This window comes from Pyricularia pennisetigena, assembly GCF_004337985.1.
Source record: "Pyricularia pennisetigena strain Br36 chromosome Unknown Pyricularia_pennisetigena_Br36_Scf_12, whole genome shotgun sequence".
Lineage (NCBI taxonomy): Eukaryota > Fungi > Ascomycota > Sordariomycetes > Magnaporthales > Pyriculariaceae > Pyricularia > Pyricularia pennisetigena.
Window position 1 is genome coordinate 422,796 of NW_021940924.1, and position 19,447 is coordinate 442,242.

General features: G+C 51.9%; 2 protein-coding genes across 2 annotated transcripts; both read right to left on the reverse strand.

Annotated features, from left to right (window-relative positions):
- Positions 1-1,552: 1,552 nt before the first annotated feature.
- Positions 1,553-2,536, reverse strand: PpBr36_10994 (uncharacterized protein; the record flags this gene model as incomplete). Its single annotated transcript, XM_029898100.1, has 3 exons — positions 1,553-2,239; positions 2,303-2,429; positions 2,493-2,536. The coding sequence occupies 3 exons, from the start codon at positions 2,534-2,536 to the stop codon at positions 1,553-1,555; spliced, it is 858 nt and encodes a 285-aa protein (XP_029743514.1).
- A 2,136-nt stretch (positions 2,537-4,672) lies between these two features.
- PpBr36_10995 (uncharacterized protein) lies at positions 4,673-7,137 on the reverse strand (the record flags this gene model as incomplete). The annotated part of the gene is made up of 3 exons (XM_029898101.1): positions 4,673-5,014; positions 5,094-5,439; positions 5,507-7,137. The coding sequence occupies 3 exons, from the start codon at positions 7,135-7,137 to the stop codon at positions 4,778-4,780; spliced, it is 2,214 nt and encodes a 737-aa protein (XP_029743662.1). The 3' UTR covers positions 4,673-4,777.
- Between the last annotated feature and the right edge of the window lie 12,310 nt (positions 7,138-19,447).

Sequence of the window (19,447 nt, forward strand, 5' to 3'; positions counted from 1 at the left end):
TGGGTATCGGCTCAAAGCCGAAGAGCGAACATTGATCGTGGCTATGATGCGTGGCGGCGAGCCCATGGCTAGGGGCGTGTACCAAACCTTTCCTCTGGCGATGTTTGCATTCGCCAAATACCCACATGAACTTGCTACGAGAGACGTTGTGGATATGGAAAGCATTCTGTTAGTCGATTCAGTCATCAACACAGGTAAGAGTATGATTGATTTCGTCGAGTACATCCGAGCTACGAACTCCAAAGCCAAGATTCTGCTCGTTGCAGGCGTAGTTCAGGCTGGTGCGGTCGAGCTTGAGGTGGATGGAATTTCTGAAGGGGGTAGCCTTCGGCGGAAATTAGGGTGGCAGGGAGACGTGGGCATTGTGGCGTTGCGGGTATCTGAGAACAAGTACACCGGTGTAAAGGGTACTGATACAGGGAACCGATTGTTCAACACCACGCATTGGCACTAAGAGGGTACTGGGGAAGCTGTTGCTTCTCAGTCTTCCAGCATTGATTGCAATTGATATGCAGCCTGGAAAAAATGGATATCGTAAAATTCTAAATTTGCGTTTCCAAGTCCTTCGCATGTTCAAGTGGGGAATGATATGTGCAGGCGGTGGTGAACGCCTGTCAATGTTTTGCACCTTCACAGAACAGACAGCATGATTTGGTAGGTTGACAATATAGCCCTTCATACAATAAAGCCATTCTGAGCCATTTATCCCAGTCGGAAGGGGGTCCATCAGGATAGGATGCAGGAGGCCTTCCATTATTGCGGCGCGCTATCTACGGGGCGGGCAATTGCGGGCGCCAGCAGGGCATGGCGCATGGTGATACGTGGCGAAATAATGCGGAGGTCAACTCCGCAGTTTGACGCCCAGATCCTTGGATCGGATTGTGGTCTTGAGAAAATGCAGGCCTACGCAGCTGCTCGATTGTACTAGTAGTCCGTTGGTTGAGGGAGCCAAGTGGGGCACAAAATTAAATTAATCGCGGAAAAATCCTTCACTTTTACGATTATTTCACCACGAGAAAAATACACAGCATAGCACAAACTCGGTTAGGAGGACATATATGTTTTGGATTTATTTTGGAGCTTGTTTTAAGAAAATAAATCACAAGCTGATGAAGTTATGGCGTATTAAATGGGCAACGTTTTAAAGGAATGGTCGTGATTTGGCCTGTTGGCGATCACCAGAGTTTTGGAGACAAAACGTGTGACAAACATAGTGATTTTACACACATCGGGTCTTAAGTCCTTTTTTTGCACCAGCTGGCCATACCGATTTGCCTAGGCCATTCTGCAGGTGCTGCCTTGACAAAAACATTGATTGGTGAGCTGCCAGGACATCACAGGCAAACACAGCCAGTATAGCGAGTTGCATGGATCAAAAGCGACTTTTAATAAAAGTCAGTACGGAACTTAGTATTGAAGCATTAGACCGGAAGTATGTGTAATAGCTCGGCTTCCTTCTGCTGACCAAGTACTGGCTGCGACAGAACCTGTGGATCCGTACATCCTCCACACAATGCCTCACTAATTATAGCGTTTGTCTCATCAGAAGCCCTCAACCCCACCCACTAGTCTTGACCGCCATGAGCAGCTCAAAAGCCAAATCAAGCTGGCTGACAACATCCTGGTACTCGAACCGATCCAACAGCTCCTTGCGTTTCTTCACAACATCAACCACGATGTCGCGCAGGAGCCTATCACTGCGGACCGAGGTTCGGTAGACCTCCTGCACCGCCTCGAAGAAGTCTGGGTGATTCCATTGCTTCTCGGCCTCGGCGCGAAACTTGCCCGCCGCTAGAACCTTGAGGTCGCCGACTTGCAAGTACTCGGCCAAGGCGTAGACGTGGCAGTGCGTGAGGAGGAAGGTTTTGTCAAGCAGCGATTCGGCAAGGCTGATGGGCTCCGAGTCAGGGTCTTCGGTTGATGGGCCCGCTGGCTCGTCCATGGCGATTGACTTGCCCTTTTTCTTTTTCTTTTTGTCCTTTCTGGGCACGAGACGCTCTTCCAAGGGATCATGAACCTCGGGCTCTGCTGGAGGATCCCCGCGTTCGGCTGTAATATCGTCAGCCTCGGCAACTGCAGCGGCAGGAAACTCGAAATTCGTAGGTTCTTTCTTGATCTCGAATCCCCAGGCTGGGACTTTGTGCAAAGGCTCATAATCCGTGAGATAGAAGAAGTCGATCACAAGCTTGACCGCATCTGAGTTATGGTTTGACAGGTCTACGCAGGATGTGCGGTTCTCCTGGAAAGTAGCTCAGCTTCAAACCGTTAAAGTCTTTTTAGTGCACGCGTGCCGTGAACTTACCTGCATATCTGCTTTGAAAGTGGTCTCGAAGTATTTCGAGCGCGGACACATAATCGCTTTGTGGACATGATAGGTATTGTGGCCGCAGACAACAATCATATCGGAATAGTCTCCACTGATGCGAAGGCTTGAATGGTAAAGTCACTGTTAGCTCGTTTCACGACTTGATGCTATCGTTGTGCCGACGCACCTCTTCAGCGAATCCCTCAAGGCCTGTTCTGGCGATGTATTCATCTTGAGCGTGGCTTATGCGTCCGATCGAGTTGTGAGCATTGTTGACCAGTTGACCTTGTTAACGACAAGTTTGAGAGTCAGGTCGAGAACTCATTGGCAAACTGCGGTTGCCAAAACACAGCCATGTACCATTGCCGGGTTACGTGGCAGCGTTGGCCTAGAAGCGTCGCACTGAACACATGCAGGCATCTGTTAGTGCGTGCAGCAAAATCTACGAAACCATTAGCATTGCGCAGCGGTTGCTGGGGGGTACATTATGGTCAAATTAGACGTATCAGGACCCAGATCCTTGTCCGGGCCCCCAGAAGTCCAGTTGTCATCATGCAACGTCGACCCTGCCATTTGCCGCCCCAGCCCGCGAATCGGACTGCGCTCTTGCTCCATGGCCACAAAATGAAGGGCCTCCTGCATAACTGAGCAAATTTGTTTGTCTGATAGGCTGCATATGCTGCCCACTATTTTGGACGTTTGGCACTTTTCTTTTTCTTTTTTCTTTGCTGTGTGTGGTTGAGGGGGGGGGGGGGGGGAGGTTGGGTGAGAGCTGCTTAAATTCTAAAAGAACTAGGTCGGAAAAGGTGCCCATTGCGTGACCTTCTTCACTGCCTCAATTGTTCTAAAAGAGCGCGCGTCGTGTTGAGCCTTGATGCGGAGTCCCAGGTTTGGTTTGACGCTTTGACGCGTTGTTTTGCCTTTTGCAGCCGCCTTTTCAGCCCTTGACATCTCCCGCCAGACGCTATTCCTATAAGAAATAGACAAAAAGCGCAATATGGCGATAACCTTTTCAGATATCGCATACGGGCGTCAGCCAAGGCTGGTAGAGCTGCTTGATCCGGAAAAATACTACCCTGTCCTCGAAGCGCTCTCTTCGCACCTTACCATGGTCGACTTTTTGGCATTGTGCCGGGCATGCAAAGGCATTTAAGGGCTCCAAACCTGTATCCTGAGGAAGATCACCAACATAGATATCGGCCTAAAGGCTTTCGTAGATGCCCCTATCATGCTTCGATCCCTACTTGGGAACTGCAACGCATTGGTGTCAGGAACATTCGCACTCAATTTTTTTGAGCTGGGCCGTCAGAGCGTCCGATATCTAGATGTGTTTGTACAAAATGGCGATGATGCCGATCGGTTTACGAGGTACATTGAAGAAACTGAGAAATATCAGAATGAAAGCCCGGGTAATCGCCCACCTGCAGTTCGCAGATTTCGAATTCTCGCATCGCTAGCCCAATGCAGGAAATTCTATCTATACTGCGATCAACACATGCACTGCATTTTGCAACCTTCACCTCGCTCGCCTTTGTCTTTGACTTTCTTATTTTGGCATCCCTTTGGTGGGGGACACCTTGACTTGCAATCTGAGCTCCCGAGCCATGTTCAGGGCCAGACTAGTGGCGGGGTCGTGCTGATTGCAGCCTACTCAATGGTTCATGCGACCCCTAAGGCGCGTATATGTAAAGGTGTTTCTACCCGCCACCCCTCTGGCGCCGTCACTATTTCGCTTTCCTATCTCCGCATTGTGACGGGAAATTTGTTGCCATATCTAAATAGCAGTGATGAATTGTTCGGTGCTGGATTAAAGGCCAGCAATGAATTGCGCAGGTCTCTGCGAGGTGAATCTGCGTTGTGCAAAAGTGCACAGAAACAATATGGGTACTTGTGAATTATTTGAGCTAAAGTGGGACCCCGCAGCTCATTGCCATGAGCAATTAACCCCGGAGATTGTCCCATGGAATAATTCGTACTGTGAGGTATCCGCTTTGAGGCCATTTATTCAAAGTGTTTAGGCCATATAACAAGCCTTTTAATTTGATTCATGCCCGTGTGGTAAATCCGATTTCCCGCTAACATTTCAATTTCAAGTTAATATTTCAATTTGATAAAGTGGATTTGTTCTTTTCATAAATAGATATTTCCCTGAAAGAAAAAAAAGAAAACCAATGTCTGCAGCCTATTGAAAGCATGACTACATCCTTTAAACATGCACGGTTTATCCAAAGAGGCCTCTTATTCAACGCACTTTAAAAGATGGCTGTGTGGATCTGCCGCGTTTGGCAGAGCAGATAGTTATGAGGTTATCATGCTATTCTAATCAGCCCATTTGAAAAACGACATGAATTACTAATGCAATAAAATTCACCTGATAGGGCATTGCAGCCCAGTCATATTGGACTGCGCCATTTTTATAAAGCGCGAATTTGTCCAGCCCCGCGTTCTGGGCTTTTTTCGTTGTAAGGCAATCTATAACATTCCCACCGCATTTCGAAAGATGCCGCGGCTCTCTTCAAGCTTGGATATGCGGTCTAACAAAACCTTGCGCTGGTGATGGATTGCAGAACTCTCGAGGGCAACGGACTTGACTTCGGTGTCGTTCATAGTTGCCACGACTAAAGGGGAGAAGACGTGTTCAAGACCGCGAAGCATGTGCCGCTCGATCACCTGATTCGTGACATTGGCAACAAAAACCTTCAGCTGAACCTTTTTATGCCGCAAAAATCAGTAACACTGTTCAAGGCTGAAATGTATTTTTGGGAATAGTTATATTGGGCACGAATACCTTGTAAATCGCGCGCAAACAGTCCAGGGCCTCTTCACAGCTAACCTTCTCCATATCGATATTAGCCTCGCTGGTGGCTTTGGATAGAGTCCCAAGAACGAGCTCTAAATCAAACTTGTCGTAATGTGCGCCTCGGCTGCAGTTCATGCTGGAGCGGTGTTCAAGTAGGGCAGGATTGATAGCATTAAGCTGCGTTCGTAGCTTGTCTTCACGGGTCCTGTGGAGGTTGTCCGTATAGTAGTGGTTGTAGTTGATAGGAAAGCCTTTCAAGTCCTCGATCAATTTCCACAGCTCCTCTCGAGCTTTCACTTTGCGCTGTTGAAGGCGGTCCTTGACTTGGAAAGACCTGTTCCAGGCGCATTAGCCCGTTGGTGTTCAAAGATTGAGCAATTATTTTGCGGTACCACACTCACCATATTCGAGAAGAAACATCCTTTGCTCCCCTCTTCTTGAGGAGGGCATCATAAAACTGCTCGCAAAGGTAGCTAACCAGGTCGATGTGGGACTCGGCGAACTTGGCCCATGGCTGGGATTGCTCCCAAAAAAGCTCAGATATCACATTTGGATTGAAGCTCCCGAATAACTCAGTTCCTCGCGAGCGCTGTATAAGTCGTTTCACCCATTCCGTTGCCTTGGTTTTCGAAAGCTTCTTTGGTACTGGGGTAACAATCTTGGCTTGTGCAGCTATGTCGCCTTCCACGGTGATTTCCGAAACCGATTCGGTGTGCACAACTGCAGGAATTTGATACTTATGTCCTCTCGTCCAAATATCCTCTGAAAATTGGTTGTTGCAGTGCTGGACGGCTGCACGGAGTCGAGCGACGGTGCTTTTGTTCTTTAGATTGAACGCATTTTCCCCGCCTGATCTGAAAAATTCGTGCTCATAGTGTCCATTCAAAGCTGCTTTGCAGATTTCATGGCAGTCCATGCTTAGCTGCGTCAGGTATGTGCGGCAATCCAAAGCAGTGGATCGCGAATCCCCGAGAGGCTCAAGTTCATTTACCGATGATTCTAGGGCCACTTCGAGATCTCCCATTAGGCGTGGAAGCTCGTTTTTCACATGATCGTAGAGTAGATGGCTGAGTCGTATGCGCAACGCGTCAATACCACACGTTTCCTGTGACAGAGTTCTGAAGTTTGAGGTGCGAAAGAATTTCGCCTCTGACACGTTGCGCTCCTCAAATGAGAAGTTTCGTTCGTCAAACTTTCGATTTTTGATGACGTGCCAACCGAGCTGGAAAAAAACGTCCTCGTTGCGGGCGAGCTCAAGGAACTTCTTCTCGGAGCCAGACCCGGCTTCGAGTTTGTCCGGCTTTGTGATCACACCAAGTGTTCGCTCGCCAAGGGGGTCAAACTTGCGAACTTGTTGAAGGATTCCTTGATTGGCCGCGTCATTCGTAGCCGAAACAACCGCTAGGCAAATGGTACGAGGTTGGGAGATGTAATAGTCAGTGATCTCTTTCACTATCTCAACGTCGTTATCTGAAACACCCTTGGTAGAGGTTTGAATCAGGCCTGGGATATCAACCAGGGTTAGCTGAGGACGGTTCGGGCCATCAATATCAATGCTGAGCGTATCTTTGGCAAAGGCGCTGGTAGATGATGCGTCATCAGATCTTGAAATCCCCATTACCGTCATGGCCGCATCAATGACAATGGGCAAATCAGCAAAGGTAGTGATAGATTGTGAAAAGGCTTTGATATTTTGTTTTTCATGCTCAGGGCGACTGCTGTCTGGAACAATCTTGACAGTGATCTTGTCGACGGCCTCGCGGCGGAGACTGATTTCAGTGGCAAACCTAGTGCAAAGGTTGTCGTTTCTGGGGAAAGGAATCTCAGTCAGGGCTTCCAGCACGGAGCTCTTCCCAGCAGATTGATCTCCACAGACGACGATCTGAGGTAGGGATAGGATGCTGTCGAGACCACATTTTCGCACGTGACTGATGGTGTCAAGAAGAATTCGTTGCTCGGTTGTTTGGAACTCTTCCAAAGTGGATCCATGAAATAGCTTGTTAAAGGAAGAGGAATCATCGGGAGCGCCCATGTTAACGAATAGGAAATTTTAAATTTGAAAAACGAGTTTAAGGGAAACGGGGGACGGGATGAAAACGTCTGATAAGAAGTCGAAGGACTGACAGTGAGAATACGGCCTCTGCTCGAGCTCTTAAATTGTTGTCGAATACCAGAAATCGTGTAGTAAGATGAAAACTCAACACTCCTTGACCGCTAGACCTTTCGTCTTGTATCGTACAAATAGAAGCAAGGATCCCCAAGAACCTCCTCCCCTCGCATCATCAAATAGCATTGCTTTTTGAGTTGCAGGACTTATAGCCAGCCGATATACCACGTCATAAAGCAGAGCGGCCACTAGCTGATCTATCGGAAATCATCAATCTAAAAAGTAAACTTTCCCGTAGAGTTTCCATTTCTCAATTATGCGGGAGGCCCTCCTTTTCCGGGCCACCCTTTCCGCCAGCTTAAGCACATTTCCTCGTTTATTGCTAACAGAGTCTGACAAAAAAAATAAGTTTCCGTTTCTCTCGAAACCAGTAGGGAGACACAATCTAGACTTCATGATTTATACATGTGTTTGGTTAATCGGTGGAAGCTGCTTCCTTGAGCGCTAGGCTGATTAAGGGAGCCGCTACATCACCGAATGTTGGAAATTATGGAAGCTTCTTAGCCCAGCGCATGGAGAGCCTGTTGCATAGTCGGCCGCATGCGAGGCAAGGAAACGACCTCCACTGCCAGGTATCTTGAGGGCCTCTGATTGGTTGTCCATGTCCGCCAGAATCCCATGTGGGAGGCCCACCACCCTCCTATTAACCAAGTTAACATTCTTGGAAGTGGGCGATCCAGCCACAAACCAGCATACGTAAGAGGCCCCTCCACCGGTTGCTGATGAGGTCAGGATTGAGGCATTTCCCAGAGTATTTGTGAAACACAAATCTCGGGTTTTAGGATGTATTTGTCAGATCTGGAGCTCTTGATTTGTACCGCTGAAGCCGGCCGTACTGGGCTTGCTCACGCCCCAAACAGGGCACTATCAGTAAAGTTGAGAATTATTATCCTCCAACTAAAAATGCTACCGTTATGCAGGAGGCCCTCCATATGCAGCGGATAGGAAAAGTGCTCCGTTGCGGGCCATCAACCAAGATGCCTACTTGTCAGGCATGTCGGAAGCCCACGGTTGCATTCCCAGAAATTGCTAGTGTCATGTAGGAGGCCTGCTGTTCTCCTACCATTATATTTTACGAACAATGGTTTTGGTGGTCATCACCTATACGATTATGAAAAAGCATTTGGAATTCAGGAGACATCGATTGATGCGCTGTGTTACCCATGTCGCTTCGCAAAAAAATACCCAGCCATGAGCTACGAGTTCCATGAATGGAGGGCCTCCTGCATGAGGGAGATTGCTATTCCGACTGGCTGGCTAGTAGTTTAGCACACCATATACTGAACTGTGTGTGGGTACAATGCATAGGTTAGGTGGCAAAGTACGGAGATCGATCGACACCCTGATATGTTTCAGGTTGATAGCCGGGTGAACTGTTTGGCGCATGTCGCTCGTCCTCTGGAATCGATCTTAGCGTTGTCTCGAAATCTTCCACCCACGTCTTGAGTTTTTCAGTAGCCTGGTGCCGCTCGTCTTGCCCGCGCAATCGTTGCTCACCCGGCAGACCCAGCGCCATGAGACTAAAGGCAAGATACTGCCCGACTGCTGTGCACAAGTGAAAATGGCCCGGATGGGCCAACACTTCAGCATTAGGCTCTGCAAGGTGATAGAGAAGCGTTTCAGGCTCGCGCCAGTCGATCTTTAGAGACACGATCGCCTCGCCCGTCGTCAATAGACCATACTCGAGTCCCCCTTCAATCATGTAGTGGTAGGTTTGCGTAATCGCCGCTGCAGTCAGTCTTTCGGCGTGATACTGGAAACGTGCGTCGGGGTCCACAGACGTCGGGATGGTCTTCCGGTTGACCACTTCCGTGTAAATATTCATCGGGCGTAGACCAAGGCGAAGGTGCGGCGCGGTTAGCTTGTGCGGCGGTTTGTACTCGGAGATGTAAATCATTGTGCGTCTTTCCGAGCCCGCGTCGCCGGATCGGTAGACGCAGATCTGATCGGGTCGTAGCCGGTTGAGGTCGAGACTGTGGTTTGGAGTAGCCGGTGGTGTCGATGGGGTATCGCGGTAGACGACTTCCTCTGCAAGATCGCTGATTGCATGTGGATGGTTCTCGAAAATGATTCCGTTTCCCAGCTCGAACGCGCTTCTAACATCTTCCGCCTGTTTGAGTTGGTCTATAATCAATTTGACGGGATCCTCGACACTGTTGTGCAAGAAGGACTCGAGCGTCTTCTCATCAGCTATCCTGTGCAATGAAATCCTTTTTCCTAAGCCGGTGAGGAAGGCTCGATTCTCAAAAACACGGCTATCGACAGGGAAGGTGTCGTAGATTGTGCCGAATGTTATTCTCTGCTGCTGAATAAAATCGGACCATGGCTGGATATGTGTGGGACACCATTTATTTCGTGGGTTAGTGATGGGTCCCTTCGAGGTCAGTTTCCGGTTCCGTTCAATGTTGAAGCTGGAGAAAACCAGATGATGACAGGCAGCGATGTACTCGTCAAGTGTCGTGGGTTGAGTTTGTTGTTCTGACGCTTCGGCGCGTTGCTGTTCCCTCTCGGCGCGTTGCTGTTCCTTCTCGGCGCGTTGCTGTTCCTTCTCGGCGCGTTGTCGCTCCCGCTGTCCTTCTTTCTCCGCTTCTTCCGCACGTTGTCGCTCTCTTTCTGCGCGTTGCTTTGCCTCTTGCAGCTGCCTTCTCAGCTCTTCCACGCTCGTCGATCCATCCATGACGCGTAGGGGCATAGGTCTTGGTGCGGGTTGATTAGGACATAATTGTCGCAACCCGAATGTTTTGAACTGCGGCGTTGTCTGAGTGGAGCCGTATTACGTACGCATGTTGCGAGGGGCAACCTGTCCGAAACACCCAAACTAACGAATCGACCGATGCACGGACGTACTCAAGCGTAAAATTAACCAGGGCCTTGGGCCGTGTAAGTGGATTATATTTGATCCCATGCTCATCAACGATTCTTGGCGGCCATAAAATTTCAACCTTCCATACTTATATGCACATCTGCAGGGACCAACTGTGCGGTCGTAATACTGTACTTAATGGCATTCATAGGCGGTTTGGACGGTGCTTAGCCTGTGTAGGCGATTGGCGATTCAGGGCTTTAGATAACGGCCGGACCGCCGATTTAATCGCATACGATTGGCTGACTAAGCTCTTAATCCCGCGCACGGTCCTCTACCACCTGGCGCCAAACAATGATGGCTTCCTGGCTGCCTAATTTAATGTACTTCATCACGCGTTGAAGCAGCAAGTAACACATAATATTATATTAGCTGACCTCGTTGGCACACTTTTATCTGTTTATTTGTGTTAAAATAAACAATTGATCCCCATGTTTTTAATATATTATAATCTGGATTTTTGTTATAATATGATTCATAAGGCTGTCACGAAAGCGATCCCAAAGAGACAAGGCTGCAATATAGGGGCGATTCTATTCGAAGATCTAAAGCTAAGTGTAAAGGAAGAAGAAAGGCACGCAGTGCCAATCGCGTACACGCGCCTAAGCGAGCAAATAACAAACGAACCCTGGCGCCTTGTCACGTGAGGTGGAGCTAGTCACGGTTGGCAGTCGCCCAGGCACGCCACTCCGTAACACTCGGGCTCCTTTCTCGGTGTGTATTGGAGTTTCCATTCCCTGTATGCGGGGGACCGTTCACAGAGTTCTTTGCGCCACCAATCCTTCTCTATATTCGAAAGACTGGCTCTGAGGACCGTGCCGATACCGCTATATGTGGTTTGCTGAGCCTTCGGGTCTGGGTCCGGCGGTCCGGCGGAGCCGGCCTCGGCCAGCTCGTCAGCCCGGTCGTTTCCCGGGATTCCCTGGTGCCCAGGGCACCAACGGACCCGAGCCTCCGTACCTTGTTTTCGGAGTAAATCGACAAGGTTATGGAACTCCAGAAAGGCCCATTGAGACGGACGCGGCGCGTCGCCTCTAAGACCCCAAATGACCGAGGTGCTGTCCACACAAATCCAGATCCGGGCGCCTGGTTGGGCCCTGGATGCCGCCTGTAGCCCTTTTAGGGCGCCAATCGCCTCGGTGTCGAAAACGTGGCTTTCCGGCGTAATAGATGCGGAGCCTGCGGTAAATTCCAGGCCCGCCCTAAAAGCGGCCCATCCGTACCCTATTTGGACGCAATTATTTTCGTGTTTTTCCGAACCATCCGTATATACTATGATATCCTCAGGTGATACCATGTCCAGCCATTCCATAAAGCGGCGCGCCGCTTCCTCTTTTGGGACTCCTCCGGTGGGGTCAGTGCGAGAATCCGGGGCATTGCGAGGTGCGCGCAACTCTAATCTCCGGATCCGCGGGAGGAGTTGTGCAGCCATTTGCAGGGTCGTGGCCGGCTGGCCTGGGTTGCGGGCACGAGGTGTTTCACGCAGGCGGCTGACAAGGGGGTGCCCCTTGTCCGCGAGCCTCAGTCGAGCGCCGTATTTCAGGCGGGTGTGGGCAAGCGCGACGCGGGCCCAGGGTAATCCTGCGTCCCTGAGAACGGTGGACGAGGGGGTGCTTTTATACGCCGGGAGGATGGCCCGTGCCGCTAAGACCAGCGGTTTATTCAGTGCTTTAAGGAGTCCTTTTTGTTTGTGCGCTGGGTTGTACCATGCCTCGGCTGCGTAGGTGGCCGAGGAGCCCACGCATGCCACCGCTGCCTTGCGAAGTGCAGCCGCAGGCGGTCCGTATCTTACTGCCCCAAAGCCTTTGAGGTGGGCAGCGACCGCCATTGCTTTGGCAGCCCTCTCGGCCACGTGGCGGCGCCCGTCCAGCCGCCGGCTGAACCAAAAACCAAGCCAACGCATGCCCGGGTAACGTTCGGCCCCGGAGGCGCTTTGTCCGCGTCGGCCGCCTGGTAGTTGGACCGGGGTAACCGTTCTACCATTCATCCGGATTTCCGGGTTGCGACCGTGCCTCTTCTTGGTAATGTGAATCACCTCTGTCTTTTCCGCTGCAAAATGGATCTTCTCTTCCGCCTCGATTTCGTGCATATCCCGGAGTTTATCTTCCAGCCAACGTACGTTCTCCCCCAACGAGGGTGACGATTTCCATGTGAGCACGTCGTCTGCGTATGCCAGCCGCCACTTCGCACCGTTTTTAACGAGGTACGCCAAGTATAGCATATATAGGATCGGGGAAAGGGGAGACCCTTGCGGGGTGCCGCACCCAAGCCGCCTAAAGCCCGTGGTTGTACCCTCCAGCCGGACTCGGGCCTGGCGGCCGTTTAAAAAGTTGATCACGAACCTGAGGAGCATTTTACTGAACCCGAGGCTCCGCATTTTCCGTATTAATCGCCCATGGAGGAGGGCGTCGAAGGCGCCTTGGACGTCGCATGCGACAAGGGTAACTTCCTCCCCGCGAGCTAGAGCCTGCTCGATGTCGTGGGCGAGGGCACAAACCAGATCCGTCGCCGATCGCTTGGGTAGGGCACCGCCGTGGGTGCAGCTAAGGAGCCCGTTGCCGTGTATGGCCCACGCTATCCGGCGTGCAACAAGCCTTTCGAGGCCTTTTCCGATACAGGAGAGGAGGGCTATAGGCCGCCAAGATCGAACGCTGCTCCGGTCTTTTTTCCCCGTTTTCGGTAGCATCGCGATTTCGGCCTTCTTCCAAGGCGCTGGGAAATGCCCGAGTTCCAGGCAACGTTGGTAGAGCCTGCGCACCGGTTCGGCCAACGAAGCCCATCCGGCTTTTACTAGCCGGACAATTATTCCGTCGATGCCCGGGGACGTGCTCGTAACCCCAATGCAGGAGCGCTCCGCCTCTTCCGCACTAACCTGGGTGTCCCAAGGGATTTTAGCCTCGTCCGGCGACCAGGCCTCCAAGGGGTCTCCCTGCAGGTCATCCTCCGCCGAAAATCGGCCAAGCACCTCCCGTTGCAATGCCTCCGCTTTTGCTAAGGGCTCGCTCACTTGCTCGCCGTTAATAACCAGCGGCGGGGACCGGAGGCGTGGTCCGGCTCCCAGCCAACACACCATGTTCCACAAATCCTTATAGTCGCGCAGTTGGTCAATCCGGTGCCTCCAATACTCCCGCTTCGCGGCCCGCACCCCTTTCGTGTAAGCTTTCTCCTCGGCAGAGGCGCCTGCCCTATTTACAGCGCTCCGTTTTACCCGCTGGAATTCGGCCCAGAGCCGCTGGCAGTTTTCGGTCCACCAGGGAGCCGAGCTGCCCCTTTTTCCCGCCGGCGTACCCACGACCCACGTCACTTGCTCCCATAAAGTTGTAAATTCAGCTACCCACGCGTCCAATGCGTAGCCATCGGCCGCGGATCCCAGGTCCGGCATATCTTGCATGCCAAAAGCAAGTAGCTCCGCAGACTTTGGTAGCCGGTCGTCCCTAACCGAGACGTTGACCGCCTCCGGGCGCGGGACGCCGCGCGTCCGCAGCGTGGTATAAAGAGATTCGTGGTCGGAGCCTGTGTAAAGACTGCTGTCAACCACAGTTACTGTGCTGGGGAGGTTGGAAAAGACCATATCCAGTAAACCCCCGTCGCGGTGGGTGGGCACGCCGATATTTCCTGTAAAATGCATGCCCTGGGCTTGCGTCCATGCCGTCAGTTGATCCCCTCCGCGTGCGTCTGTGCGGCCCGGTTGGTACGCAGCAGCCGCTACGTTAAAATCGCCGCCTAGCACCGTGGGTCCATCTGGCACGGTATTGCATACCATTTCCAGCGCGGCGTGAGTACCTGGAGCCCTATATACGTTAATAAATAGTATTCCGTTGATTTCGAGCCAGAGCACGTCCCGCGTATTTTGGCCCTGCGGCAACCGTCGTTGTGCGGCCCCTAGGGCGGCCCCCTTCTTGACGTAGGTGAGCACCCGGGGCCGGATCCCAGTCATGGCTTCGTAAGTGCTTGCGTGCCATTCGTCCACTGGCGCAAAAACATCATAGCCCGGGTGCGTTTGTGTAGTCGTATTTAGCACGCACCATGGCTCTTGGACGTTAACCAGGTCCACTTCTCTTTGGTGGCATAACTCCAATAAGCTCAGATGCACACCCATCCTTTTGCCTACGTTGGCCCAAACTACGTCGAGGCGTTCCCGCTGCATGTTGCCGAGCGGGTATTTCGTCATATCAATCGATGGGTTGCTTCCAAGTCTATCACATCGGCGGGGCAAGGTTCAGCAGCCGCTGCGTCCTCCTCCATTTCGGCTGCCCAAACGAGCTCGTCGTGCACGCGCTCCTGTTCAGCCTGCAGGAAGTTGCGGATGTCCGCCCCTGCCGCCTCGCATGGCCGCGCTCTTTTATTTGAGATGCTCGATCGGGAGCTCGAGGTTTGCGAATGCTGCGATGAGGTGCTTAGGACCGGGATTGCAGGTGCTGGCTTTTGGCGGGCCGCCTCAGCCCGGTCGTTAATAATCGCGGCACGGTTGGCACGTCCGATTCTGCGGATCCCCTTTAGTTTACGCTGTGAAGGTCGCTCAAGCTTCCCATTTACCACTAAAGGTCGGGCAGGGCAGTTCTCATGTCCGGATGGGAAATGGCCGTGGCAGTTAACGCATTTGGGGCTGCCTTGCACGGCTCTTTCTCTGTCGCATGTTTTGCTTCACCACATATGCCGCAACGCGCTTGCCGTACGCAGCGACGTATTTCGCAATATCCCTGGCAGCCATCGTGGTGGTGTGTAATTTTGCGTGACTTTTCAACCTTCCGCGCACGTTTCGACACTCCAAAAAGCTGAAAAGGCTTTACGGGTTGAAGGAAAGACACTATCCACGTGCCCTCAGCCGTATGCGGGTCGTATCCATGCTTGGAAATATGCCAGTTGACTGGCTGCTGGCCTGCTGCCACGGTAATATCCTCCTGGATTACATCATGTACGTCCTTTCTTCCGTCCAGGCAATTGAGCGTTCGGGGCACTCCAGAGACGGCGTATGTGTGCCAAGTTGTCGGGACAGTGACTTCCCGCGCATCCAATGCGTCCATAATGGCCTTGAACGCGCTGGGGTTGAGGAGTTTTTGCCGTGTTTCCTCAGAGGCCACCGTAACACCCCAGCCCGTGGGGGTACGCTTGGCGTTTGGGATTTCACTGTGTGGCACCGAGACCAATTCGGCCAGTTTGATCGTTACCGCGTATGGCTCCCTCGTCACCATCCGCAATTTGTCATTTACGCGGATCAGGATGCGGTTGGACGGCTGTTCTGTCAAAAGTTTCGGGGCTTGGGGGCGGTCCCGGCCCGATTGGGAGGGAGTTGCGGAGCTGTCAGGTGCATTGCCGGGCGTCGTACGTATCGGGTACGAGCGCGTGGCCGGGGTTAAAATTTGCGTTGGGGCCGCCGCTGGTGGCGTGGCGGCTCGCTCGGCCCATGTGACCGATTTGTTAGTGGGCGTGCCTTTGCCTTTAGAGGCCGACGACGCCGTGCCCGTCCTTGTAATTAAAATGCTGCGCCTTTCGCTGGAACTGGTCGGCGAACGGCACGGGGAGCGCGAACGCTCTTTTTCAGGGAGGGTGCGGCTGAGGAACCAGCCGCTAATCACATCGTCAAGTTCGAGAACAATTTTCTTAAGCGCGGCGTCCTCCGGGGCCTGTAAGCTTTCGAGCTTGGCTGCAAAGACCTCTTCGAGCCAGCTGCCGACTGTTTCCACGTTTTCCAGCTCCTGCTGCAGTGTTTTGATGGCCAGGGCCGGGAGGCTGGAGTACTTTCCGCGGCCGGCCGGCTCAGGCGCGTTAGCGGTGCGCGTGTCGAGAGATACGTGTTCCGACTCGGCCTGGCCCTGCGGCAAAGCCTGCGGCGTGCTCTGCGGGCGCGCGCGGCGGTTTGAGACCTCTGGTGAGGCCATGACGACCGGCGCCCGGAGGGCGAAAATTCTTCAGCTGTTAAGCTTATTGGTGTCTTTGCGTGTGAATCGCTAACAAAAGTGGGTCTGACCCATGAATGGTGGAGGATGGACAAAACTTGTCTGATATTTGTTGCTGGCGCGGCAATAGCCGGCGCCGCGCCAGACATCAACTGCGTCATAATCGGGAGGGCCATCACCGGTATCGGTGGCGCAGGGCTCTACCAGGGGTGAGAACTCCGTCTTTTAAGTTTTAAGCGTTGCGACGCTTAACTCTTGCTTGATCATACTGACGTTGGTTTCTGGAAGGATAATGCTCTACAACTTCAAGTTCTCGTTGGCATATGAGGCGCCCAGGGGTCAAGCCGTCATTGGGACTGGGTTCGCCATTGGTTTGGTGCTCTGACCAATTGTCGGCGGTGCCTTCGCTGAGAATCCCCATGCTACATGGCGATGGGTAAGACTGCTCGGTCTCACATGGATACCAAAGAAGCTGACGACTATTAGGCAATGTTTATCAACATACCCATTCTAGCTGTCCTTTGTGCCGGCTGGAAAGTCTTCCTCCCGCCTCTCTTCATGTCCAAGCAAACGAAATCATACGCTTGGATCGATGTCGACTGGCTCGGCTGGATCCTACACTGTGCTTCCTTTCTAATGCTCTTCAGCAGCCTGGTTTTCTCCGGCTCGCACTGGCCGTGGGGTTCATACTCGGCCATCGTGGCCTGGGTCTTTACCGGGCTCCTGTTCGCCATGTACGCGGTGCAACAGCACTTGTGCATCTGGACGACCCGTAAATATCGCATCTTCCCGGTGGACGCGCTAGGAGAGGTGCGCACAGTTCTTCCGGTAGGCCTGTCGACCGCCATGGCAGCGGCAGCGTACGGCATCACATTGTACTACACTCCGCTGTTCTTCTCCTTCACAAGAGGCTTCAAGCCTGTTGAGGCTGCCGTCAACCTGCTTCCTTACATCGGAACGTTCGTCGGCATGACGGTCCTTTCGTCGGCCATGCTTCCACGCCTGCGACTCTACCCAGTTCTCTACGTGCTGGGCGGGGCGCTGATGGTTATTGGCGGGACGCTCCAGACCTCCATGACGGCCGACAGCTCCGTGGGTCTCGTGATGGGGAACCTCGCGCTCGTGGGCGCGGGAGTAGGGTTGATTTTCCAGCAAGGCGCCGCGGTGCTCAAAGCCATGGCACGGGGTGATGCGACGAAAGAGTCGGATCATGTTGTTGTCTTCTTGATCATGCAGCTCGGCGGAGTTGCTCTGTTCATGTCGGTCGGTGGATGCATATTCTAGAACCTAGGATTCAAGTATGTCAACGATGCTCTGGTCGATGACAGCGCTGGGCTTTCCGATGCAGAAGTTAGGCAGGCGCTCGGCGGCCTGGGCTCCGCGTTTTTGGGCCAGGCAGAGCAAAGATTGGCAAGAATTGTGGTCGAAGAGATTTCCAGGGCTATCGGGAACATATTCTTCATTGTTGTGGGAGCCGGTGCTGTGGTCATTTCCCTTGCATTCGTGATGAAGTGGGAAAGACTTGATTTCAAGCCAAAACCAGTGGAGATTGAGCTATCCGGGCTACAACCTTCATAATCCAGTTAACAGGATGAGCCTCAGTACAGGTTGTTCATGTCTATCTTGTAATGCGCAGACGGCCGTAGGCCTACACGTATTGAAAATTCAACATATTCATCTTAGCATACGGTTAGGAGCGAAACCATCTTCCTCTCAACACACATCGATTTTCTGTATCTGCACTATATGATGCCAATTAGAGCTGGTTCCCGTATACACATTCGTCCCAGCCAAGCGACTGTAAGGACTCTATTTACAAGTCCAGCCCAGTAGCTTGCTAGGCCGCTCGCACTGTTGCAGTCGATCTTTGATCAAGCAGCCAAGTGGAGCACGCACATCTGCTTCGAGGTACTTTGGCGGATGGGTAATAAAATCAAAAGGTGAATGTTTGTAGCCTAACATGCAGTCAACCCTGGATCTTCCTTCACTTTGTTAGCAGACTCGCTTAACATGGGGCCGTATCCACGCTTTAAAAATAAAATGTCTGTACTGCAAGCGGAAGATATATTGGTTCAGGCTGTACAGTGAGAAACAGCTCTACTTGGCACTACATGGGGCAAATATAGAAATTTGATGTTTGTTGTCGAGAGGAAGATGGTTATGCAGCCAATCGTGGCTGTTGTGCTTAGCAATTCAGGGGTGTAGGTAACCTTTTGCCGCCAGTTTTAGCTGTAGCGCTTGGCGACTTGAAGAGTGCGTGGTAACCTTGTATAGCCAATTTTGGATGTGTTTCGCGACTGGGGGTGTGGCAGCCTTTGCGTGGCCAGCTTAGGCTTTTGCGGTTGGAAATATCCATGGTGTAAATATTCTTTGAGCTAGTTTTAGATGTTGTATTTGCTAATCCAGGGAGTGTGGGTAAGTAGCTTTTGCAGCTAGTTTTGGCTGTTGTGTTTGGGGCGTGCGTAAATTCCTTAGATCCAGTTTTGCCTGTTGTGCTTGGCGATCCGGGCATACCTGGCACCTGTTTTTGGCTCCCGTCCTGGTCTCAAAAGCACCAGTTTCGCCCATCTGAATTGACGCGGGCCTGTTCCGGCGCTTCCCAGTTTTGGTCTGTATCTGTAAGCGTAGTCTACGCTACATGAGCCATACTACATACACAACACCACTACTAAAAGTGTTCACTACAATATTTGGCGAGGGTTGTTACGCTTTTTACTGTATATACTTTACGATAGCTTCACATGTGACGCCTCACATGTTTTTAAAATATTCTTTGGTCAAGGCAATTGTCCAATTTAGAAAGTCGAACAAACCTGACCCATGACAAACAGTAAAAGCTGCCACAATGTGACGCAGAATTCTGCTTTTGGTTAAAATTGGCTTTTAGGATCTTTTTCAAGACTTCCTTTTGTGGCAGACACAATTAGCTGCTGATTTGCAGTCATTTTCGGCTGTTGACGAATGCGGCTCTCGTAATGTAGATCATGGTTACTGGGCCATTAACAGCCAGAACTGGCTATAGAAGTTACACCCCCCCGTACCCCCCAAATCGCCAAGCGAAGAACTTCAAACTGGTTTTAAGGAGTTTATACACGCCCCAAACATAACAGCCAGAACTAGCTGCAAAGAAGATTCACACCATGCGTATTTCCAAGCATAAACGCCCAAACTGGACACAAAAAGGCCATACCCCCAGGTCGCGAAGCACATCCACACACTCCCCAGATCGCCGAGCGAAAAAGCTCCAACTAGCTGTAAAGGCTACTATACCCCCTAGATCGCCAAATACAGCAGCCCAAACTGGCTGTAGAGCTTGCCCACACCCCCAGATCGGCCGAAAGAGCTCAAACTTAGCAACACCCTCAAAACCCTCACTGCATCGGCCAAAACTGGCTGTAGAGAATATCCATCCAAC